The 15,241-nt window shown below is 53.5% G+C and overlaps 1 protein-coding gene across 1 annotated transcript in view; it reads right to left on the bottom strand.

Annotated features, from left to right (window-relative positions):
• Positions 1 to 14,874, bottom strand: part of SGSM1 (small G protein signaling modulator 1) — a 96,097-nt gene extending 81,223 nt beyond the window's left edge. Inside the window, exons 1-2 of the mRNA XM_039225925.1 lie at positions 14,818 to 14,874; positions 14,676 to 14,719 (exon numbers count right to left, since the gene is read on the bottom strand). Of these exons, the coding sequence (XP_039081856.1) occupies positions 14,676 to 14,719; positions 14,818 to 14,836 (63 nt within the window). The 5' untranslated portion in view covers positions 14,837 to 14,874. The remainder of the gene's footprint in view (positions 1 to 14,675; positions 14,720 to 14,817) is intronic.
• Between the last annotated feature and the right edge of the window lie 367 nt (positions 14,875 to 15,241).

The following is a 15,241-nucleotide window of genomic DNA, read 5'->3' as shown; positions in this document are numbered from 1 at the left end:
TAGTACTAGGTGCCAAGCAGACAGAATCGCTGTCCTTGTGGAGGTGACAGTCCATCAAGATAGACATTAGCCAAGTCCCACAAATGGGTATGTTATGACAAAGTGAGGCTAGTTCTCTACAGCAAAAGAATTTGGTTCTTTGAGAACAAGTAACAAAGAATCTTGACCCGAGGAGGTAGGGAGATTAGGGAGGGCTTCCTGGAGGAGGTGATGCTTAAGATCTGAAGAACGAACAGAAATGAACTCTCTGGTCCATGATTTCTCCAACTCTAAAGCAGAGGGGGGAAACGCTCTCTCCTACAACTGCCCCCACAGAGTCACCCTGGAGCTCACAGCAAGGGACAGACGTAAGGACAATGTGGCAGGGAAAAGCACTACATGGAAATAGCTGGTAGCTTCTATTTTAAACTTGTTATAGGTGGGGTGCACAGGAGGTGGGTTGGGAAGGGCTGGGGTAGGACAGCAAGTTGTGACTGTTTCCACTTTGTGGCCTGACCTTCCTGTGTGGTCCTGCCAAATCTCGTCCCCTCCCCTTCCCGCTTGCACTCAGCTCTGGTCACACGTGCCGTTCCTTCTGTGTGACTCACACAACTGCCACCTCCAGCTTTTGCTTTGTGTGATCCCCTCCATTGATGTCCCCACCCACTCCTCCCTCCATCTCCCACTCTGGGAAAACCACGCCATCCTCCGGGACTCACTAACACGCCTTTCTCTTCACTCCCTCCCGAGAGCCCCCCCCAAAGCTGAAATGACTCCCCTCTCTTCCAAGCTCCCTATGGTCAGCCATGAGCACCAGGATCTCGATCAAACTTCCAGAATCCAAACCCCAGCTCTTGCACAGATGATCTTGGGCAAACCAGGTCGCTTCTCTGAACCTCAACATTCCCATCAGGAGAATGGGTAATATTTATATTAGTCTCACAGGCACAATACATCAAAAGCATTTAACACAGTGGCAGCCACACCATAAGCACTTTATACATTTATTTATAAAGTGTTCTCTGAGCCTGGCGGCTTGCCTGGTGTGTGACTTCATCGAATCCTCAGGGTCATCAGGACGGGTATTAGTACTCATTTTACAGATGAGGAAACTGAGTCTTGGTGAGGTTAGATACGTGCCCGAGAGCACACAGCTTTTGGACGGCAGAGTGGGGACTTCAACCTGTGACTATCCACCCTGCACCGAGCCTGGCACACATTAGGTTCATTTATTCATTCAACAGACACCTACAGGTGTATCCCACAAAAGATTCATAACAAGGGCTCCTGGCTGGCTCAGTCAGTTAAGCGTCCAACTTTGGCTCAGGTCATGATCTTACAGTCTATGAGCTTGAGCCCCACGTCGAGCCCCAGTTCAGAGCCAAGAGCCTGCTTTGGATTCTGTGTGTGTGTCTCTCTCTGCCCCTCCCTCACTCGTGCTCATTCTGTCTCAAAAAATAAACGTTAGAAATTTTTATTTTAAAATATATGTTTAAAAAAAGCTTCACGACAAACGTGCAATGTGGGTGTCACTGCTGTCGTTCCGTTCTCCCACTGAGGCTGCCGACCCAGGAGGGACAGAGACCATCTGGCCTGTGAAGTAGCTGGGATGTGAATCAAGGTCTCCTGCTCCCAAGCCCCAGGTGGCCAACGCACCTGCTCCTTCGGCCCAGGGCCGAAGCCAGTCACAGCCACTGCCAACTGCTTGCTCCTGGAGCCCGGGTCCTGCGGCCCCACCCGTTCAACCTGTGCCCCACCATCACCTTTCGCCCCTCACCTCCCCGGCGTGCCCGGGGCCTCACAGCCCCCCACCGCTTCCCACGCCACACGTCGGCTTCGGAGGGAGAATCACAGCAACAAAAGGAAAATGTCCAACCTGAAATACTGTTACTGGGTGAAACAAGCCAATCCGAAAGGGCCACATGCCGTGCAATTCCAGCTGCAGGACATTCTGGAAAAAGCAACACTATGGAGACAGTAAAAAGCTCAGTGGTTGCCAGGGGCTGGGGGAGGGAGGGAGGGATGAATGGGCAGAGCACGGAAGAGTTTTAGGGCAGATAAAGAGACAGATATATAGGAAATCTCTGTACTCTCCACCTGATTTTCACTGTGAACCTAACACTGCTGTAAAAAAAATAACAATAAAGTCTATTAAAAAGAAAGGAAAAGGGAAATATCCTTTCTGTGCTCTGCTGCTGATGCAGGATGTTAGCAGGGATCCCAGTGATCTGGCACATGGGCGAAGCCCTCCTTCAAGGTGGGATCCTCTGCGCCCTCAGCCCCTCGGGCCTGCAATGCGCTGCAGAGAAGGGGCCCGGCACACAGCAGGCGCTCAGCAGGCACTGGTGAATGGATCAAAGCTTTCCCTCCTACACACTCTCAAGCGCAGTTCCAGAACAGACCTGCCCCAGCCTCCCACCCACACACATCCACCCTGCCCTCCACAGCCACACGGATGGACAGTGAAAGCAAAGACACATGAGGGTCATTCCACAGCCCCGTCTGTGCAGGAGAGAGCGCGGAGCAGGGAGACAGTGATAAAGCCTGACACGTGGCTCTTCGGAGCGCTAGAAAAGTCCTCCCTCTACACGACCTTCTTAACCTGCCCTAAATGTGGCTGTTGGCCTTGCAGGGGAAGCAGGAGCCTCTCTCTCATTCGGCTGCTGCTAGCCTGGCCCCAGTTAATCGTTTACTGGGGTGCTATAAATAGGCACCGGGCATCGTTCTGCACAGGGTAGTGCCGCCAACCTGCCCTGACCTGGGGCCGGGGGGGGTGGGGGGATTCCCGCACACAGGCCTCCCATCGCAGCCTCGCAGGGGTGTTCAGAAGCCCCTTGACAAGGAGGTCCCCCCAGGGCCTGGTTCTGGAGCATTCACCTGGGGGCATCGTGGCAAAAAGGTCCTTTTGGCAACGCCCCCCCTCCCCCCCCAACAAAGCCACTCCTAGAGATGACGGAGTTGTGAAGACAGTCCCACCCCGGCCACCTCTCTGTCCCCCACACACACACCGCCCCTCTGTTCCCAGAGAAAATGGCCTGCGTGTCTCACGTTCCCAGCCCACACCCTGGAGACCGGCCAGCTTTCTTCTGGGTGCTTCTGCCTGCCGCATGAGGCGTTTCCCCTGGCAACGCGCCCCACTTCCGCAGACCCATGGGCCTGCTGGATGAGGAAGGCACGCACAGCCCTGGAGCGTGCCTACGTTCCCTTTGGGGGTCTGGGCAGCTGCAGGAAGTAAGAACGAAATTCCTGGTCAGTTGCTTCGAACATGCCCAGAGCGAGCTAGACAACAGACTAACCACGTCTAGCCCACGTCAGGAGGAGAAGCAGGCAGGTGTTGCATCCAAGGGCTGGATGAGAATCCTGGCTCTCCCGCTCAGCAGCTGTGTGACCTTGGGCAAGTCACTTTATTTCCTCCATGCTTCAATTTACCTATCTATAAAATGGGGTAAAACAGAACTTACCCTTCTGGGTTTTTTAAAAAAGGTTAAATATGTTAATGGATGTAAAGCACTTAGCACCAATGTCTAGAACACAATAGAACTTTCTGGAAATGCTCGATGCCTGTGTTGTCCAAAACAGGATCTCTAGCCCCATGTCGTTCTTATGCCCTTGAAACTTGGCGAATGTGACTCAGGAACAGTATCCGTTATTCAACTGAGTTTTGCTTCATTTAAATGTAAATTAGCACATGTGACTAGTGGCTCCCATTGGACATTGTGGGTCTGGAGCACAGTAGGTGGCCATAATGCTAATGCTAATTATGACTATTATTAGGGGTTGTTATTAGCAGGCTCACCAGGTTAGCAATTAGGGTGCATCTCATCTCTGAGCTTGCCTAGGTCGGAGAAACTGTACTCATTTGCTTCCCAGCACCTTGCAGGTGGCTCTGAACCGTATTTGGGTTTTGGGTGTGGACTCCTTAGAGGTACTGAGGATATGCTCTCCCTACAGCAAGTACAAAGTGTGCACAATTTCAGGGTTCTGCATCCCTCTAGAGCCGAATCTGTGACCCGGGAGACATCTGGCAGGTCCCCAGGCAGCACCTGGTACCACAGCCAAGCACTTCCACACATAGGGGCTGGGTTCCAGAGGCCAGTGCCTTCACCCTGTCACACTGGACATCTGTGGCTTGTCTGCCTAGTTCTCACGTCCCTGTCTGGTCATTTCACCTTGACTCTCCGCTGAGTCCCCTCCCTCACTCTCACTGGGCTGAAGCCACACTGTCCTCTCAGGCTTGAGCAATCTGAGCAATGAGTCCCACAGTGATAGGGGCAAAAGGTGCATGTGACCCAGGCTGGTCTGATGGAACCTAATCCTAAATCTTCCCCTCGAACCAAGGGGAAGGGAGGATCTCCGCCTGCTGATGCCAAGCTGGCAGGTTGTACCCCGAGAGCTGCTGGGTAACCCCTCCCTCCCTGCAGAGACAGGCAAAGCATAAAGCCAATGCATGGAAAATCAGCATGGAGAAGGTCCTGACGACATCACTGGAACCCCTGGACAGAGCTGCACCTGAAGCTGTCATCACCCCAAACTTCCCATACCCTTGAAACAATGAATATCCATTTTTTGGCCTCTTTCTCTTTTGGCTTTATGTTTGTATGTATTTATTGTTCTAGCTAGTTCTGTTAGCAAGTGATTCCCCAAAGGGAAATGGGTGGAGCTGGCTACAGTGCCCTGCTGTCCTGCTTCTCAAGTTGTGTGACCTTAGTCCAGTTTCTTAACCTCTCTAAGCTTTGGTTTCCTTCATCAACAAAGAGGAGTTGCGGGGTACCTGCGTGGCTCAGTTGGTTAAGCATCCGACTTCGGCTCAGGTCATGATCTCACAGTTTGTGGATTCGAGCCCTGCGTCAGGCTCTGTACTGGCAGCTCAGAGCCTGGAGCCTATTTCGGATTCTGTGACTCCCTCTCTCTCTGACCCTCCCCTGCTCCCGCTGTCTCTCTCTCTCTCTCTCAGAAATAAATAAAAAACATTAAAATTAAAAAAAAAAAAAAGAGGAGTTGCTACTTGTACCCACTCGACAGGAAGCTTGCTTTGTGGATTAGCAATTTAGAGCAGGGCTTAATAAGTGGGAGTTGGAAAGATGTCTTTATTTCTCAAAAAGAGGGAGGAAAAACAAAAGAAGAAAAAATGCATGATAGTTGCTATAATTTGAATTTACTAATTAAACATAACTTACTAAATAATACAAACTAAAGGAGAATTCATTCAAGCTCCAGGCATCATCAAATCCCTTGAACTCTTGGGCCTTCAGCTATCTGATTGTTTTTAATTTAAAGTTTTATTTACTTTGAGGGAGGGAGGGGGAAGGAGAGGGAGAGACAGAGACAGAGAGAGAACGAGAGAACAAGTGGGGAAGGCACAGAGAGAGAGGGAGAGAGAGAGAATCCCTGCTGTCAGCGCAGAGCCTGGCCCCAGGACTGAGAAATCAGACCCAAACCGAAATCAAGAGCTGGATGCTTAGCTGACCGGGCCACGCGGTGCCTCTCAGCTACCTGATTTTTGAAGGGATGCTCCCTGCAAAAGGAGATGTTACCATCCTTTATAAACTGGAGTTCCTTCGAGATTCTGTTGGGAAAAAAGCACAAGAATCTATTCGTTAGTCCTCCTGCACCTGCTAAACGAAAAACACATTGCCTCCCGCTGGAGTTCAGCAGTCTCAGCTGCTCCCGAGGCTCAGAGTGGCTAAGCGGGAGGGCCAGCAGGCTCACGTGGGCCCTGGATGCTCTTTGGCTAAGGGGTTACCTCCATGGGGCCAATGAAGTACCTGGCCCAGGGGAACGATCCGGCTGCCCTCAGGACGGGGAAGTCGGCAGGCGAGACTCAGCCTTCCTGACCTCCATTTGAGGGCTCATTCCTTTGGACCCCAAGAAACACCCCCTTCCCAGTCTACAACACCCCCTAGTCCCAGGCTTGCCCAGGCAGAGATCTTGTGCTGAAAACATCTGCAGCAAAGAGGGCAGCAAAACATCCTTCTGCAACTGAGTTCTATTTTATTTTATTTTATTTTATTTCACTTTATTTCACTTTATTTTATTTATTCTAGAGAGCAAGAGAGAGTGCAAGCAGAGGAAAGGGACAGACAGGAAGAGAGAGAGAGAGAGAGAGAGAGAGAGAGAGAATCTTAAGCAGGATCCATGCTCAGCGTCCGCGCTGAGCCCAATGCAGGGCTCGATCTCAGGACCACGAAAGCATGACCTGAGCCAAAATTAGGAGCTGGACACGTAACCGACGGAGCCACCCAGGAGCCCCTCTACGACTCTTAAATGGGTAAGCCAAACACTGTGCGTGGTCCCTGCACAAGTACTGGCCAACATCCGGCAGCGACAGCACGGTGCAGCGCTGCGTGGTACACGACCCCCTTCCCATCCCAGACACGAGGAAACTGAAGCCAGAGAGGGTCACGGATCTACTAAACGGCAGGGCTGGAACTCGAACTCAAGGCTGTCCGGGTGCAAACCTGGGACCTTTCCCCAACTCCACGTTCTCAGAGTAGCTAACAACTGTATGGAGGTCACTGGCTGCGACTCCAGAGTAACGCAGAGCAGGGTTCTAGAGCCAGAACCCTAAGCTCTACCACTGGCAACGTCCGTGACCTTTGGCACTTTACTCGCCCTCTGTGTGTGTCAATTTCCTTATCAGCGTTTTACCCATGTCAAGTGGCAAGGGGACAATTAACTGAGGTCATCTATATGAAATGCTCAGCAAGTGCTGGTTAAAAAACAAGAGTCTTTATCCTGTTAGAATGCCCTCAGGTGAACCCTTGTGTCTCCTGAGCGGAAGGAAGGCTCCAAAATAGTCTTATTAGCTACTGAATTTTAATAGGTCTTCAATACGGGCTTGGCAAACGTGGAGTCCAGAAAACGGAAGACTTGGCTCTCAGAAAGCGATGCTGGCCAAATATGATGGCTTGAGGTTCTTAGAATCCCGGAGCTGTCCAACCTCGTCCACTTAGAAAGCAGACTGACACAGGGAGAAGGGCCGTGGCTTGGGGCAGAGCTGGGACAAGGACTCTGGTGTCCTCAGTTCCCATCCTGGGGCCAGCAGCCAGCAACTGCAGGCCACTGGGGTGACAAAAATGCCCTTTTCTACCTGCCAACCGGCAACAAGAGCTACTGCCACTTCCGGGAGCCCCTCACGGGGTGACTGCAGCGGAGACCCAGCCAGACTGCCCAGGACACATCACCAAGCCGGGCAGCCAGGCGCCTCCTGCCACCCCCTTCGCATCGAGCCGGGATGCCGAGGCCCAAGCCCTGCACCAGCTAAAGCTCCCGGAAGCCACACTGCCAGAGACCTGAAAAAAGCATCAAAACGCACCGCGCGCACGGATGTGGCTGCATTATTCATGAGGACCATCTCTGCCGTCTTAAGCCTGAAAACACGACACGCACGAGCTGATCTGCGTCACCCCTAGAAGCATCAGAGAGCCCAAAAATATTCGCACCCAGTATTCCTGCATTCGACTGGCAAGCATTTTTGGAACCCTTAGGAGGTCAGGCCAGCGGGGAAATGGGAAGAGTCGGGGGGCTGTGCTTTCCAGCCCAAGAAACGAAAGCTCAGAAAACAAGTCTCCTCCCTTGCTTTGGTGTCCCCCACACTTGTTTGCTGGTCCTGCAGCCTGGGTGGTCCACGCATGGACAAGTTCATGTCTCTTCCCCTGTTCAAGATCCTCCCACGCTCCCGTCTCACTCCCTAGGGTCAGAAGACCCTGTGGGCGGGGCCTCCTGCCCCTTCTATTCCCTCATCTCCTCCTCCTCCTCCTCCTGGCACCTTAGCCTCTTCCCTATTCATTGTTCCCTCCTCAGGGCCTTTGCATATGCTATTACCACGGTCAGGAACACCCTTCCTGCAGATGTCAGTATGGTCCCCTCCTTCCCTTCAGGTCTCTGTTCAACTGTCACGCCAACCCTGACCACTGCTTCTGGAGAGACCTTCTCACACCTCTCCACTCACTTTCCAGCTTTATTTTATTTTATTTTATCTTATTTTATTTATTTTACAAACTGAAGGTTTGTGGCAATCCTGCATTGAGCAAGTCTATATCAGCACCATCTTCCCAACAGCATTTGCCCACTCTGTGCCTCTGGGTCCCATTTTGGTAATTCTCACAATATTTCAAACCCTTTCATTATTATTATACTTGTTATGGTGATCTGTGATCAGGGATTATGACTCGCTGAAAACTCAGATGATGGTTAGCATTTTTCAACATAAAGTGTTATTTAGGGAAGCCTACACCTCTCACTCCCTTTAAAAAATGTATATTTAGTTGGGGAAGAGGGAGGGGCGCAAATCATGAGAGACTCTTGACTGCTGAGAACAAACTAAGGACTGATGGGGGTGGGGGGGAGGGGAAGGGGGTGATGGGCATGGAGGAGGGCACTTGTTGGGATGAGCACTGGGTGTTATATGGAAACCAACTTGACAATAAACTATTTAAGAAAAAATATTATATAATGGGGGCGCCTGGGTGGCTTAGTCAGTTAAGCATCTGACTCTTGATTTCAGCTCAGGTCATGATCTCATGGTTCTTAAGTTTAAGCCCCACGTCTGGCTCTGCGCTGACCCTGCAGAGCCTGCTTGGGATTCTCTCTCCCTCTCTCTCATTCTCTCTCTCTCTCTGCCCTTCCTCTGCTCGTGCTGCTTCTCTCAAAATAAACAAATAAGCTTAAAAATTATCACAAAAACTTTTAAAAATGTATACAATATATACCATAAAGTAAAAATAAAATTAGTATAATTATATAACATAGTATTTTTAAGTTAAGATACATACATTGTTTTTTAGACATAATGCTACAGCATAGTGTAAACATAAGTTTTTTTAAAAAAGGTTTTTTTATTTTGAGAGAGAGAGAAAGCACAAGGGAGGCGGGAGAGAGAGAGAGAGAGAGAGAGAGAGAGAGAGAATCCTGAGTAGGCTCCACATCATCAGCACAGAGCCCAACCTGGGAACCAAGGACTCGATCCCCTGAACCACAAGATCATGACCTGAGCTGAAATCAAGAATCATGTGCTCAACCAAGTGAGCCACCCAGAGGTCCCTAAACATAACTTTCATCTATACTGGGAAACCAAAGAATTCCTTTGACTTGATTTATCACAACATTTGCTCTCTTGCAGTGGCCTGGAATGGAACCCGCAATGTCTCACAGGTGTGCCTGTATATATGCATTGTTTGTCTATCTGTCCCCCAACTAGATTCTATGCCTGAGAGCACGTGAGAGCATAGAATTGTTCCTTCTCTACAGTTCCTAAGCTGTACCTGGTACATAGCAGATGCTCAGTAAATACTGGTGGAAGAAAGGAAGGAAGGAATGGAGGGAGGGAGAGAGAAAAGGAGCAGAGAAGGAGGGAGGGAGGAAAGAAGGAAGGGAAGAAGTTTTCTTCTAAGAAACGGCAGAAAGGGGCAATCCCGGCCCTACTATGAGCTGAAGCTTTCTGAAGTCCAAGTCCAAGCAAGACGCTCCTTGCTCTTAAGTCTTCCATAGCTCCCCACTACCTGACGGAGCAAACGCCGCAGCCTGGCATTCACAGCCCCACAGTGAGCTGTGACTCATGGACCTTCCCTGCCTCATCCATCCTCCCCCCACCTGACCGCAAGCCACGTTTCCAGGGTCTCAGCTGAACCTCCATGAGGCCACTCTTCGGAGCTGGAGAAAGCAGGATTTGAATCCCAGCTTCTCCAAGGACTGGCTGTGGGGCCTTAAAGCGAGCTGCTTCATGACTCTGGGCCTCCAGCTTCTCTATCAAGTGAAGATGATTATCCTTCCCTCTCAGGGCTGTTGTGGAGAGTGAAGGAAGGAGCATCCGGCATGCCCTCAGCACAGCGCCTAACACAGAGGTTTCTTAACCTCCGCGGAGGTGCCACTCTGGGCTGCCCACTTCTCCGTGGTGGGGGCTGTCCCATGCACTGTAGGAAGTGGAACAGCAGCCCTGGACTCTATTGTGGCAGCAAGGAATGTCTCCAGACGCTGCCAAGTGTCCCCCGGAGCAGGGCTGCCAGACTTCGCAGTGCATACTGATACTCAACAAGTATGTGCTGTTCATCTGGAATTCGAGTTTAACTGTGTGACCTCTATGTTATCTGGCAGCCCTACACCTGGGGGGGGGGTGCAAAACTGCCACCCCTCGTTCATTAAGTACCACTGGGTTAGAGGGGAAGCGCCACGGGGTCTTGGTAGAAACACCGGTTGACTCTCTCACTTTCCTCCAATCTTAGCATGTGATGCCCTCCTCCCCCATCCCATCACCCCACACCCAAGGGCTGGGAGGTGCAGCTCCCCAAACACACCCAGCTCAGCGGCAGTGACAGAGGCTCCAGTCTGCAGAGGCACACGTGGCCTCCCCTCCAGTACCGCCTCCTCGCCCCCCTCTGGCTTCCCAGGGGGTCCCTCCACCAGCCCTCAAGCACCTGCCTTCCAGCCCATTAAGAGGCCTGCCAGGCCCAGCCCGAGGCCAGAAAACAGGGCTGTTAGTCACTTTGCTTCCGTGATCAACTTGTGTCACGTGGCTGGCTCCTTTAATGGCAGTTGTCATGGCAACGAGAAGCCAGTCCCCGCTGCTTTGGGAACCAAAACAAAATTAAGGGGTGGAGGCGGGGAGAGGAAAGGAGGGGAGGGCGAAGAGAGCCTGGCTGGAGCCAGGGTAAGAGCGGGCTGGATCTTAACTGGAAGAACTCCTGCTGAGGCCACCGTGTCCCCAGCTCTCCCTTGGGGACACCGAGGAGACAGAAGACATTAGATGGCTGCCCAGCAGCAGTCAGGCTAACGCGGTAGCTGTTTTCCCGTGGCTTATCCTGACAGGTGAGTGATTTTCATCCTCATCAGGGATAAACGGAACCCCAGGCCCTCCGGAAGGTAAAGACAGACGTGGTCTAGGACTGTGCGATTTACAAGCAATCGACTTTAGCTCCACCCTCCCCTTCCACATAGCTCTTTTCCTTCCCACTCCTCTCCTTGTGCTTTTAGGACAGGACCATGTGCCCTGCCCCTCTGCATTTGGCACCATTCTCCTTTCTCTCTGTACTCCAGCCACTTCTGAGCCCTTTCTTTTCTTCGAGCTCACGGTGCCCCCTCCAGCCACAAAGTCTTTGTAGATGCAGCTCCCTCTGCCTTCACCTAAAAGGGTTTACTGGTGCTTCACATATCTTCTTAAATATCACTTCCTCCAGGAAGCCTTCCTGGGCCACCTGCATGAGGTTATGCGTTCTGGTGATGCCAAGCGCCTCTCCTTCACACCGTGGTGCAAATCCTGTAATATGCCTTTTAATTACACTCAGAATGTCTACCATACCGGGATGTCAGCCTCAAGAGGGCAGGACTATTTTGTTCACTGCTGTGTCCACAGAGCCCAGCCCGGTGTCTGGCACACAGATGCTCCCCCCCCCCAACCCCCGCCGCCCGTAAACAAACGAACCATAATTTGACCCCAGCTCCTTCCTGACCTGTTTCATGGTGGGTGCTGGGTATACTGGCTCCCCAGATCAGCACTGGCCAGAGCTACCAGTCCCGTAGCCTCTGCTGCCCTTCGTGGCTTCATTGGCTCAGCCCAAGCCTGCACCCCTTGTCTAAAGAAACTGATTGTTGGGGCGCCTGGGTGGCTCAGTCGGCTAAGCATCCGGCTTCGGCTCAGGTCATGATCTCACAGGTCGTGGGTTTGAGCCCCGCGTCAGGCTCTGTGCCAACAGCTAGCTCAGAGCCTGGAGCCTGTTTCAGATTCTGTGTCTCCCTCTCTCTCTGACCCTCCCCCGCTCATGCTGTCTCTATCACTCTCTCAAAAATAAATAAAACATTTTTAAAAATTAAAAAAAAAATAAAAAAGAAACTGATTGTTAAGCCACCAGTTCCAGAAAGAAGGATGGGAGGTGTCTTAGGGCAAGGCTGTGACAGGCTCCTCTGAATCCAGAAGATGGGGAGAAGGAAGAGCTAACTTGACTCCTGGATTTCTAGGCAAAGAGCTTCCCTCCTCCTCCCCACTGGACTCTGGCTCTCTGATCCTATGGGGAGATGCTCCCCAAAGAGGAGGAAAGGAGAGAGGAAGCCTGCTTTGGTGGGACAGGGGCTTGTTGCCATGCCCTTAGGGGGCACGCATGCTGAACAAAGGGCTCACAAACAGAAGAACTGAACTTGTTTTGCTTTACTGGTTCTGCGCCTTTGAGACATCGTTTCTTCTCTCTGGGCCAGTTTTCACATCTGTGCGATGGAAATCATGCCAGCACACGTGCTGAGATTGCCGTGCTGTGTGGACGTGGATGGGCACGTGTGGGTTATAAGAGGTAAGAGCCTGGCTCTGATGTCCGACAGACCCCGGGCCTAAGTCCCCGGCTGTGCATCTTCTCGGTGGGGTGCTCCTGAACTGCTCACGCCTCCCCTCCAAGCTCAGTTTCCTTGTCTGCAAAGTGGGGACAATCTCACTCACCTCATGAAGTGACCTACACACACAGGGTAGGGCACAAAGTAGCCCCCAGTAAACAGGAGCTCTGATTCTTGAAACGAAGCACCCCCAAGAAATGCAGAAATCAGAATCAGCCATAACTCGCTACTGTGAGCCATGACTTCTGACTGCAGATCCGGGACCAATGGGCGCCTGAGGCCCTTTGCCCAAACTTGCAAGGTTCTGTCCCTGCCCCCGCCCCTCGAGGCGCCAAGCAGGATGCCCAGCAGGTCCCTCTGATCAGGTGATGCCCTTGGCCTTATGTCAAGCACGAAGTTCATTCCAGGCCCCAAAACTCAGCTGCTCCCAGGAGAGAGGATGCAGGCCCACACCTCTGGTCACCAGGGGCAAAGTATCCCCCACAGCCTGGCCAATAACCCAAACTGGACTGACATGGGTAGGACCCCCAAGGACACTGGGCCAACGCGTCCTTCTCCAGATGTGGAAACTGAGTCCTTGAGAGGGGAAAGGACTTGTCCAGGGCATCGGGGCAGCTGCTGGCAGAGCCGCCCAGAGGCAGATGCCTTGTTCACACATTCTTTTTCCTGCAGCCTCCCTCCCAGTTGAATCAGCCAACCATTTCCTTGAAAACACAGCCGTTCCAGGTGCACACATCTGGAGAGCACATATTACGTCCAGGTTCGGTTAAACAATGAACACAGTCTGCAGGATTTAATGCCCTCCAGGTTCTAGAGACATCCTTCCCTAACATAGTCATCAGAATACTGTAGGTCTGTGTGTTCTGGTGGGAAGATGCTCTATCCACACAGAGCTTTCTTCGGGTCCCCACAGGGCCTCTGAGAGGGCTACACTGGAAAGATTTGGGCCTTTCTCATCTTACTCAGAAATGCTAGAATGTACAATCAGCCCTGGAGCTGATTCTTTAAACAACATGGGACACGCCACACACAGAGTGTGTATACACAGACATAGACATATGCCTGAGCTTTCTGAGCAGGGAGGGGCAGCAACAGGTGCTGGCTTCATGGCTGTCCTTTGGCGGCTGTCTGCAACCAGGCAGGGAGGGGCTTCCTGGTGCTCAGCGCTGACACCAGATGCGGACACCCTCAACACACAGACACAGGCACGGGCACGAAGCCAGCCCCCAAGGTGTGTGGGCATTTGTGGTCTCAGGCTGAGGACTCAAGATTCTGGGGTGAGGCAGCTCAGCAGTGATGGGGTCCCAGGATGTGGGGTGACATAGGAAGGCGATATACACACATACAATCATACATACGTGGTTACAGCCTCACTCATGCACACAGAGACTCCTGCATGACACAGATACACCTCATACTCACAAAAACACATAAACGTACAGACACAGGTACACGCAATATGGAGATATACTTGGATAGCTCCAGGCAGATGCACAGACATTCTCAGAGGCACACGCTCACAGCCACATGTCCTCACCCACACAGCCGTGTGCATGCTTTACACACGCGCGCGCACACAGTCCAGGCATCTAAATGCTTCCCAGGGACCAACCACTATGGATCCTCCCTCTGCAGCCAGTCCAGGGCTATAAACTAAAGGCTGGACTGCGCTCCCAGCGGGCCCCAAGGAGAGTGAAGGGGCAGAGGGGCAGCTGAGCCTTGCCTGATTCTCACTCTACTGCGTGTGGGGCGTGGGGTAGGGGATGAGGGAAACCCACCTGCCACACAACAGGGACATGCCCACAAATGGAGTAACCCTCTCCCCGGGGACTTTCAGGGAGGGAGGAGTCCCCTGGCTCCTGGGGGTGGCTCCCAGGACCGAGGACCAAGAATTTAGGGGAAGGGGGAGCTCTGGGAGGAGGGACATTTCCCCAGAGTGAACCTTTTCCCCCTTCCCAAGTCTGGTCTTCCTCCTGCAGCTCCATCCACCCCCCACCCCCCCCACCTTCTAATAGGCCCAGTCAGCACCCCTAGGTGCTTGCCTCACCTCAGTTGAGACCCAACCACCTGCTCCTCCTCAAGAGGGGCCCTACCCAGGCACATCCAGGTGTGCCCCACACCTGGGGGGCCCTCCCGCTGCACCCGCCCCTGCACACCGCATAAAAACATCCAGAGCCCCCCAGTACCCCCACCCCCAAACTCACCCGCCTCCCAGTCCTGCGGGAGGTAAATACCCAGCCAGGTGAGCCCCAAACCGGAGATGGCCGTCCCCGCCGCCACCAGCCATCTCTTCTTCGGAGACCCTTCCCCGGGAGGCTGCGGCGGCCCCCTCCCCCTGGGTCGCGCCCCGCGCGCCCCCTCCCCGCCCCCGCCCCGACACCCACCTCCTTCTTGACGGTGCGCAGCAGCCTCTGCCGAGTGTCCGCCTCTGTGGGACGAGACGGGGGGGGCAGCCGGTCAGGCGAGCGCTGGCGGCGGGGGCCCGGGGCTGCCCTCCCGCCGCCCCCGCGCCCCGCGCCCGCTTACCCGCGGCGCCCGAGGCCATGGCCGCGCGCGCTGCGTTCCCGGTCCTGGCGGCGGCGGTGCCTGCTCTCCGGCTCCGCAGCTGCAGCCGCGGCGGGGCAGGGCCGAGCGCCCGATGACGTCAGGGCCCGCCGCGCAGCCGCCCCGCCCCTCCGGAGAGCCGCCGTCGCCGCGCTCCCGCGCGCCTGGCGGGCGGGAGGGTCCTCTGGGCGGGACGCACGCTCGGGTCCCCGCACCACCAGCGCCCCCGCCTCTGCGGGCAGCCCCGCCTCCCACGCCCAGCGCCCCGGGTCCCACGTCCCCTCTATTGGGCAGTTGGGCAGGGCAGAGCTGCATCATTTATTCCAGGTCCGCTCCTTGCCAGGCTGCAGGAAGCGGCGGGAGACTGTGGGGCCTACGACTGACACTCTCCAAGCGTCAGTGTTAT

Source organism: Hyaena hyaena, unplaced genomic scaffold (genome assembly GCF_003009895.1).
Source record: "Hyaena hyaena isolate Hyena2069 unplaced genomic scaffold, ASM300989v1 scaffold_19, whole genome shotgun sequence".
Lineage (NCBI taxonomy): Eukaryota > Metazoa > Chordata > Mammalia > Carnivora > Hyaenidae > Hyaena > Hyaena hyaena.
Note: the sequence above shows the minus strand (reverse complement) of the source record. Positions and strands in the feature narration are given on the sequence as shown.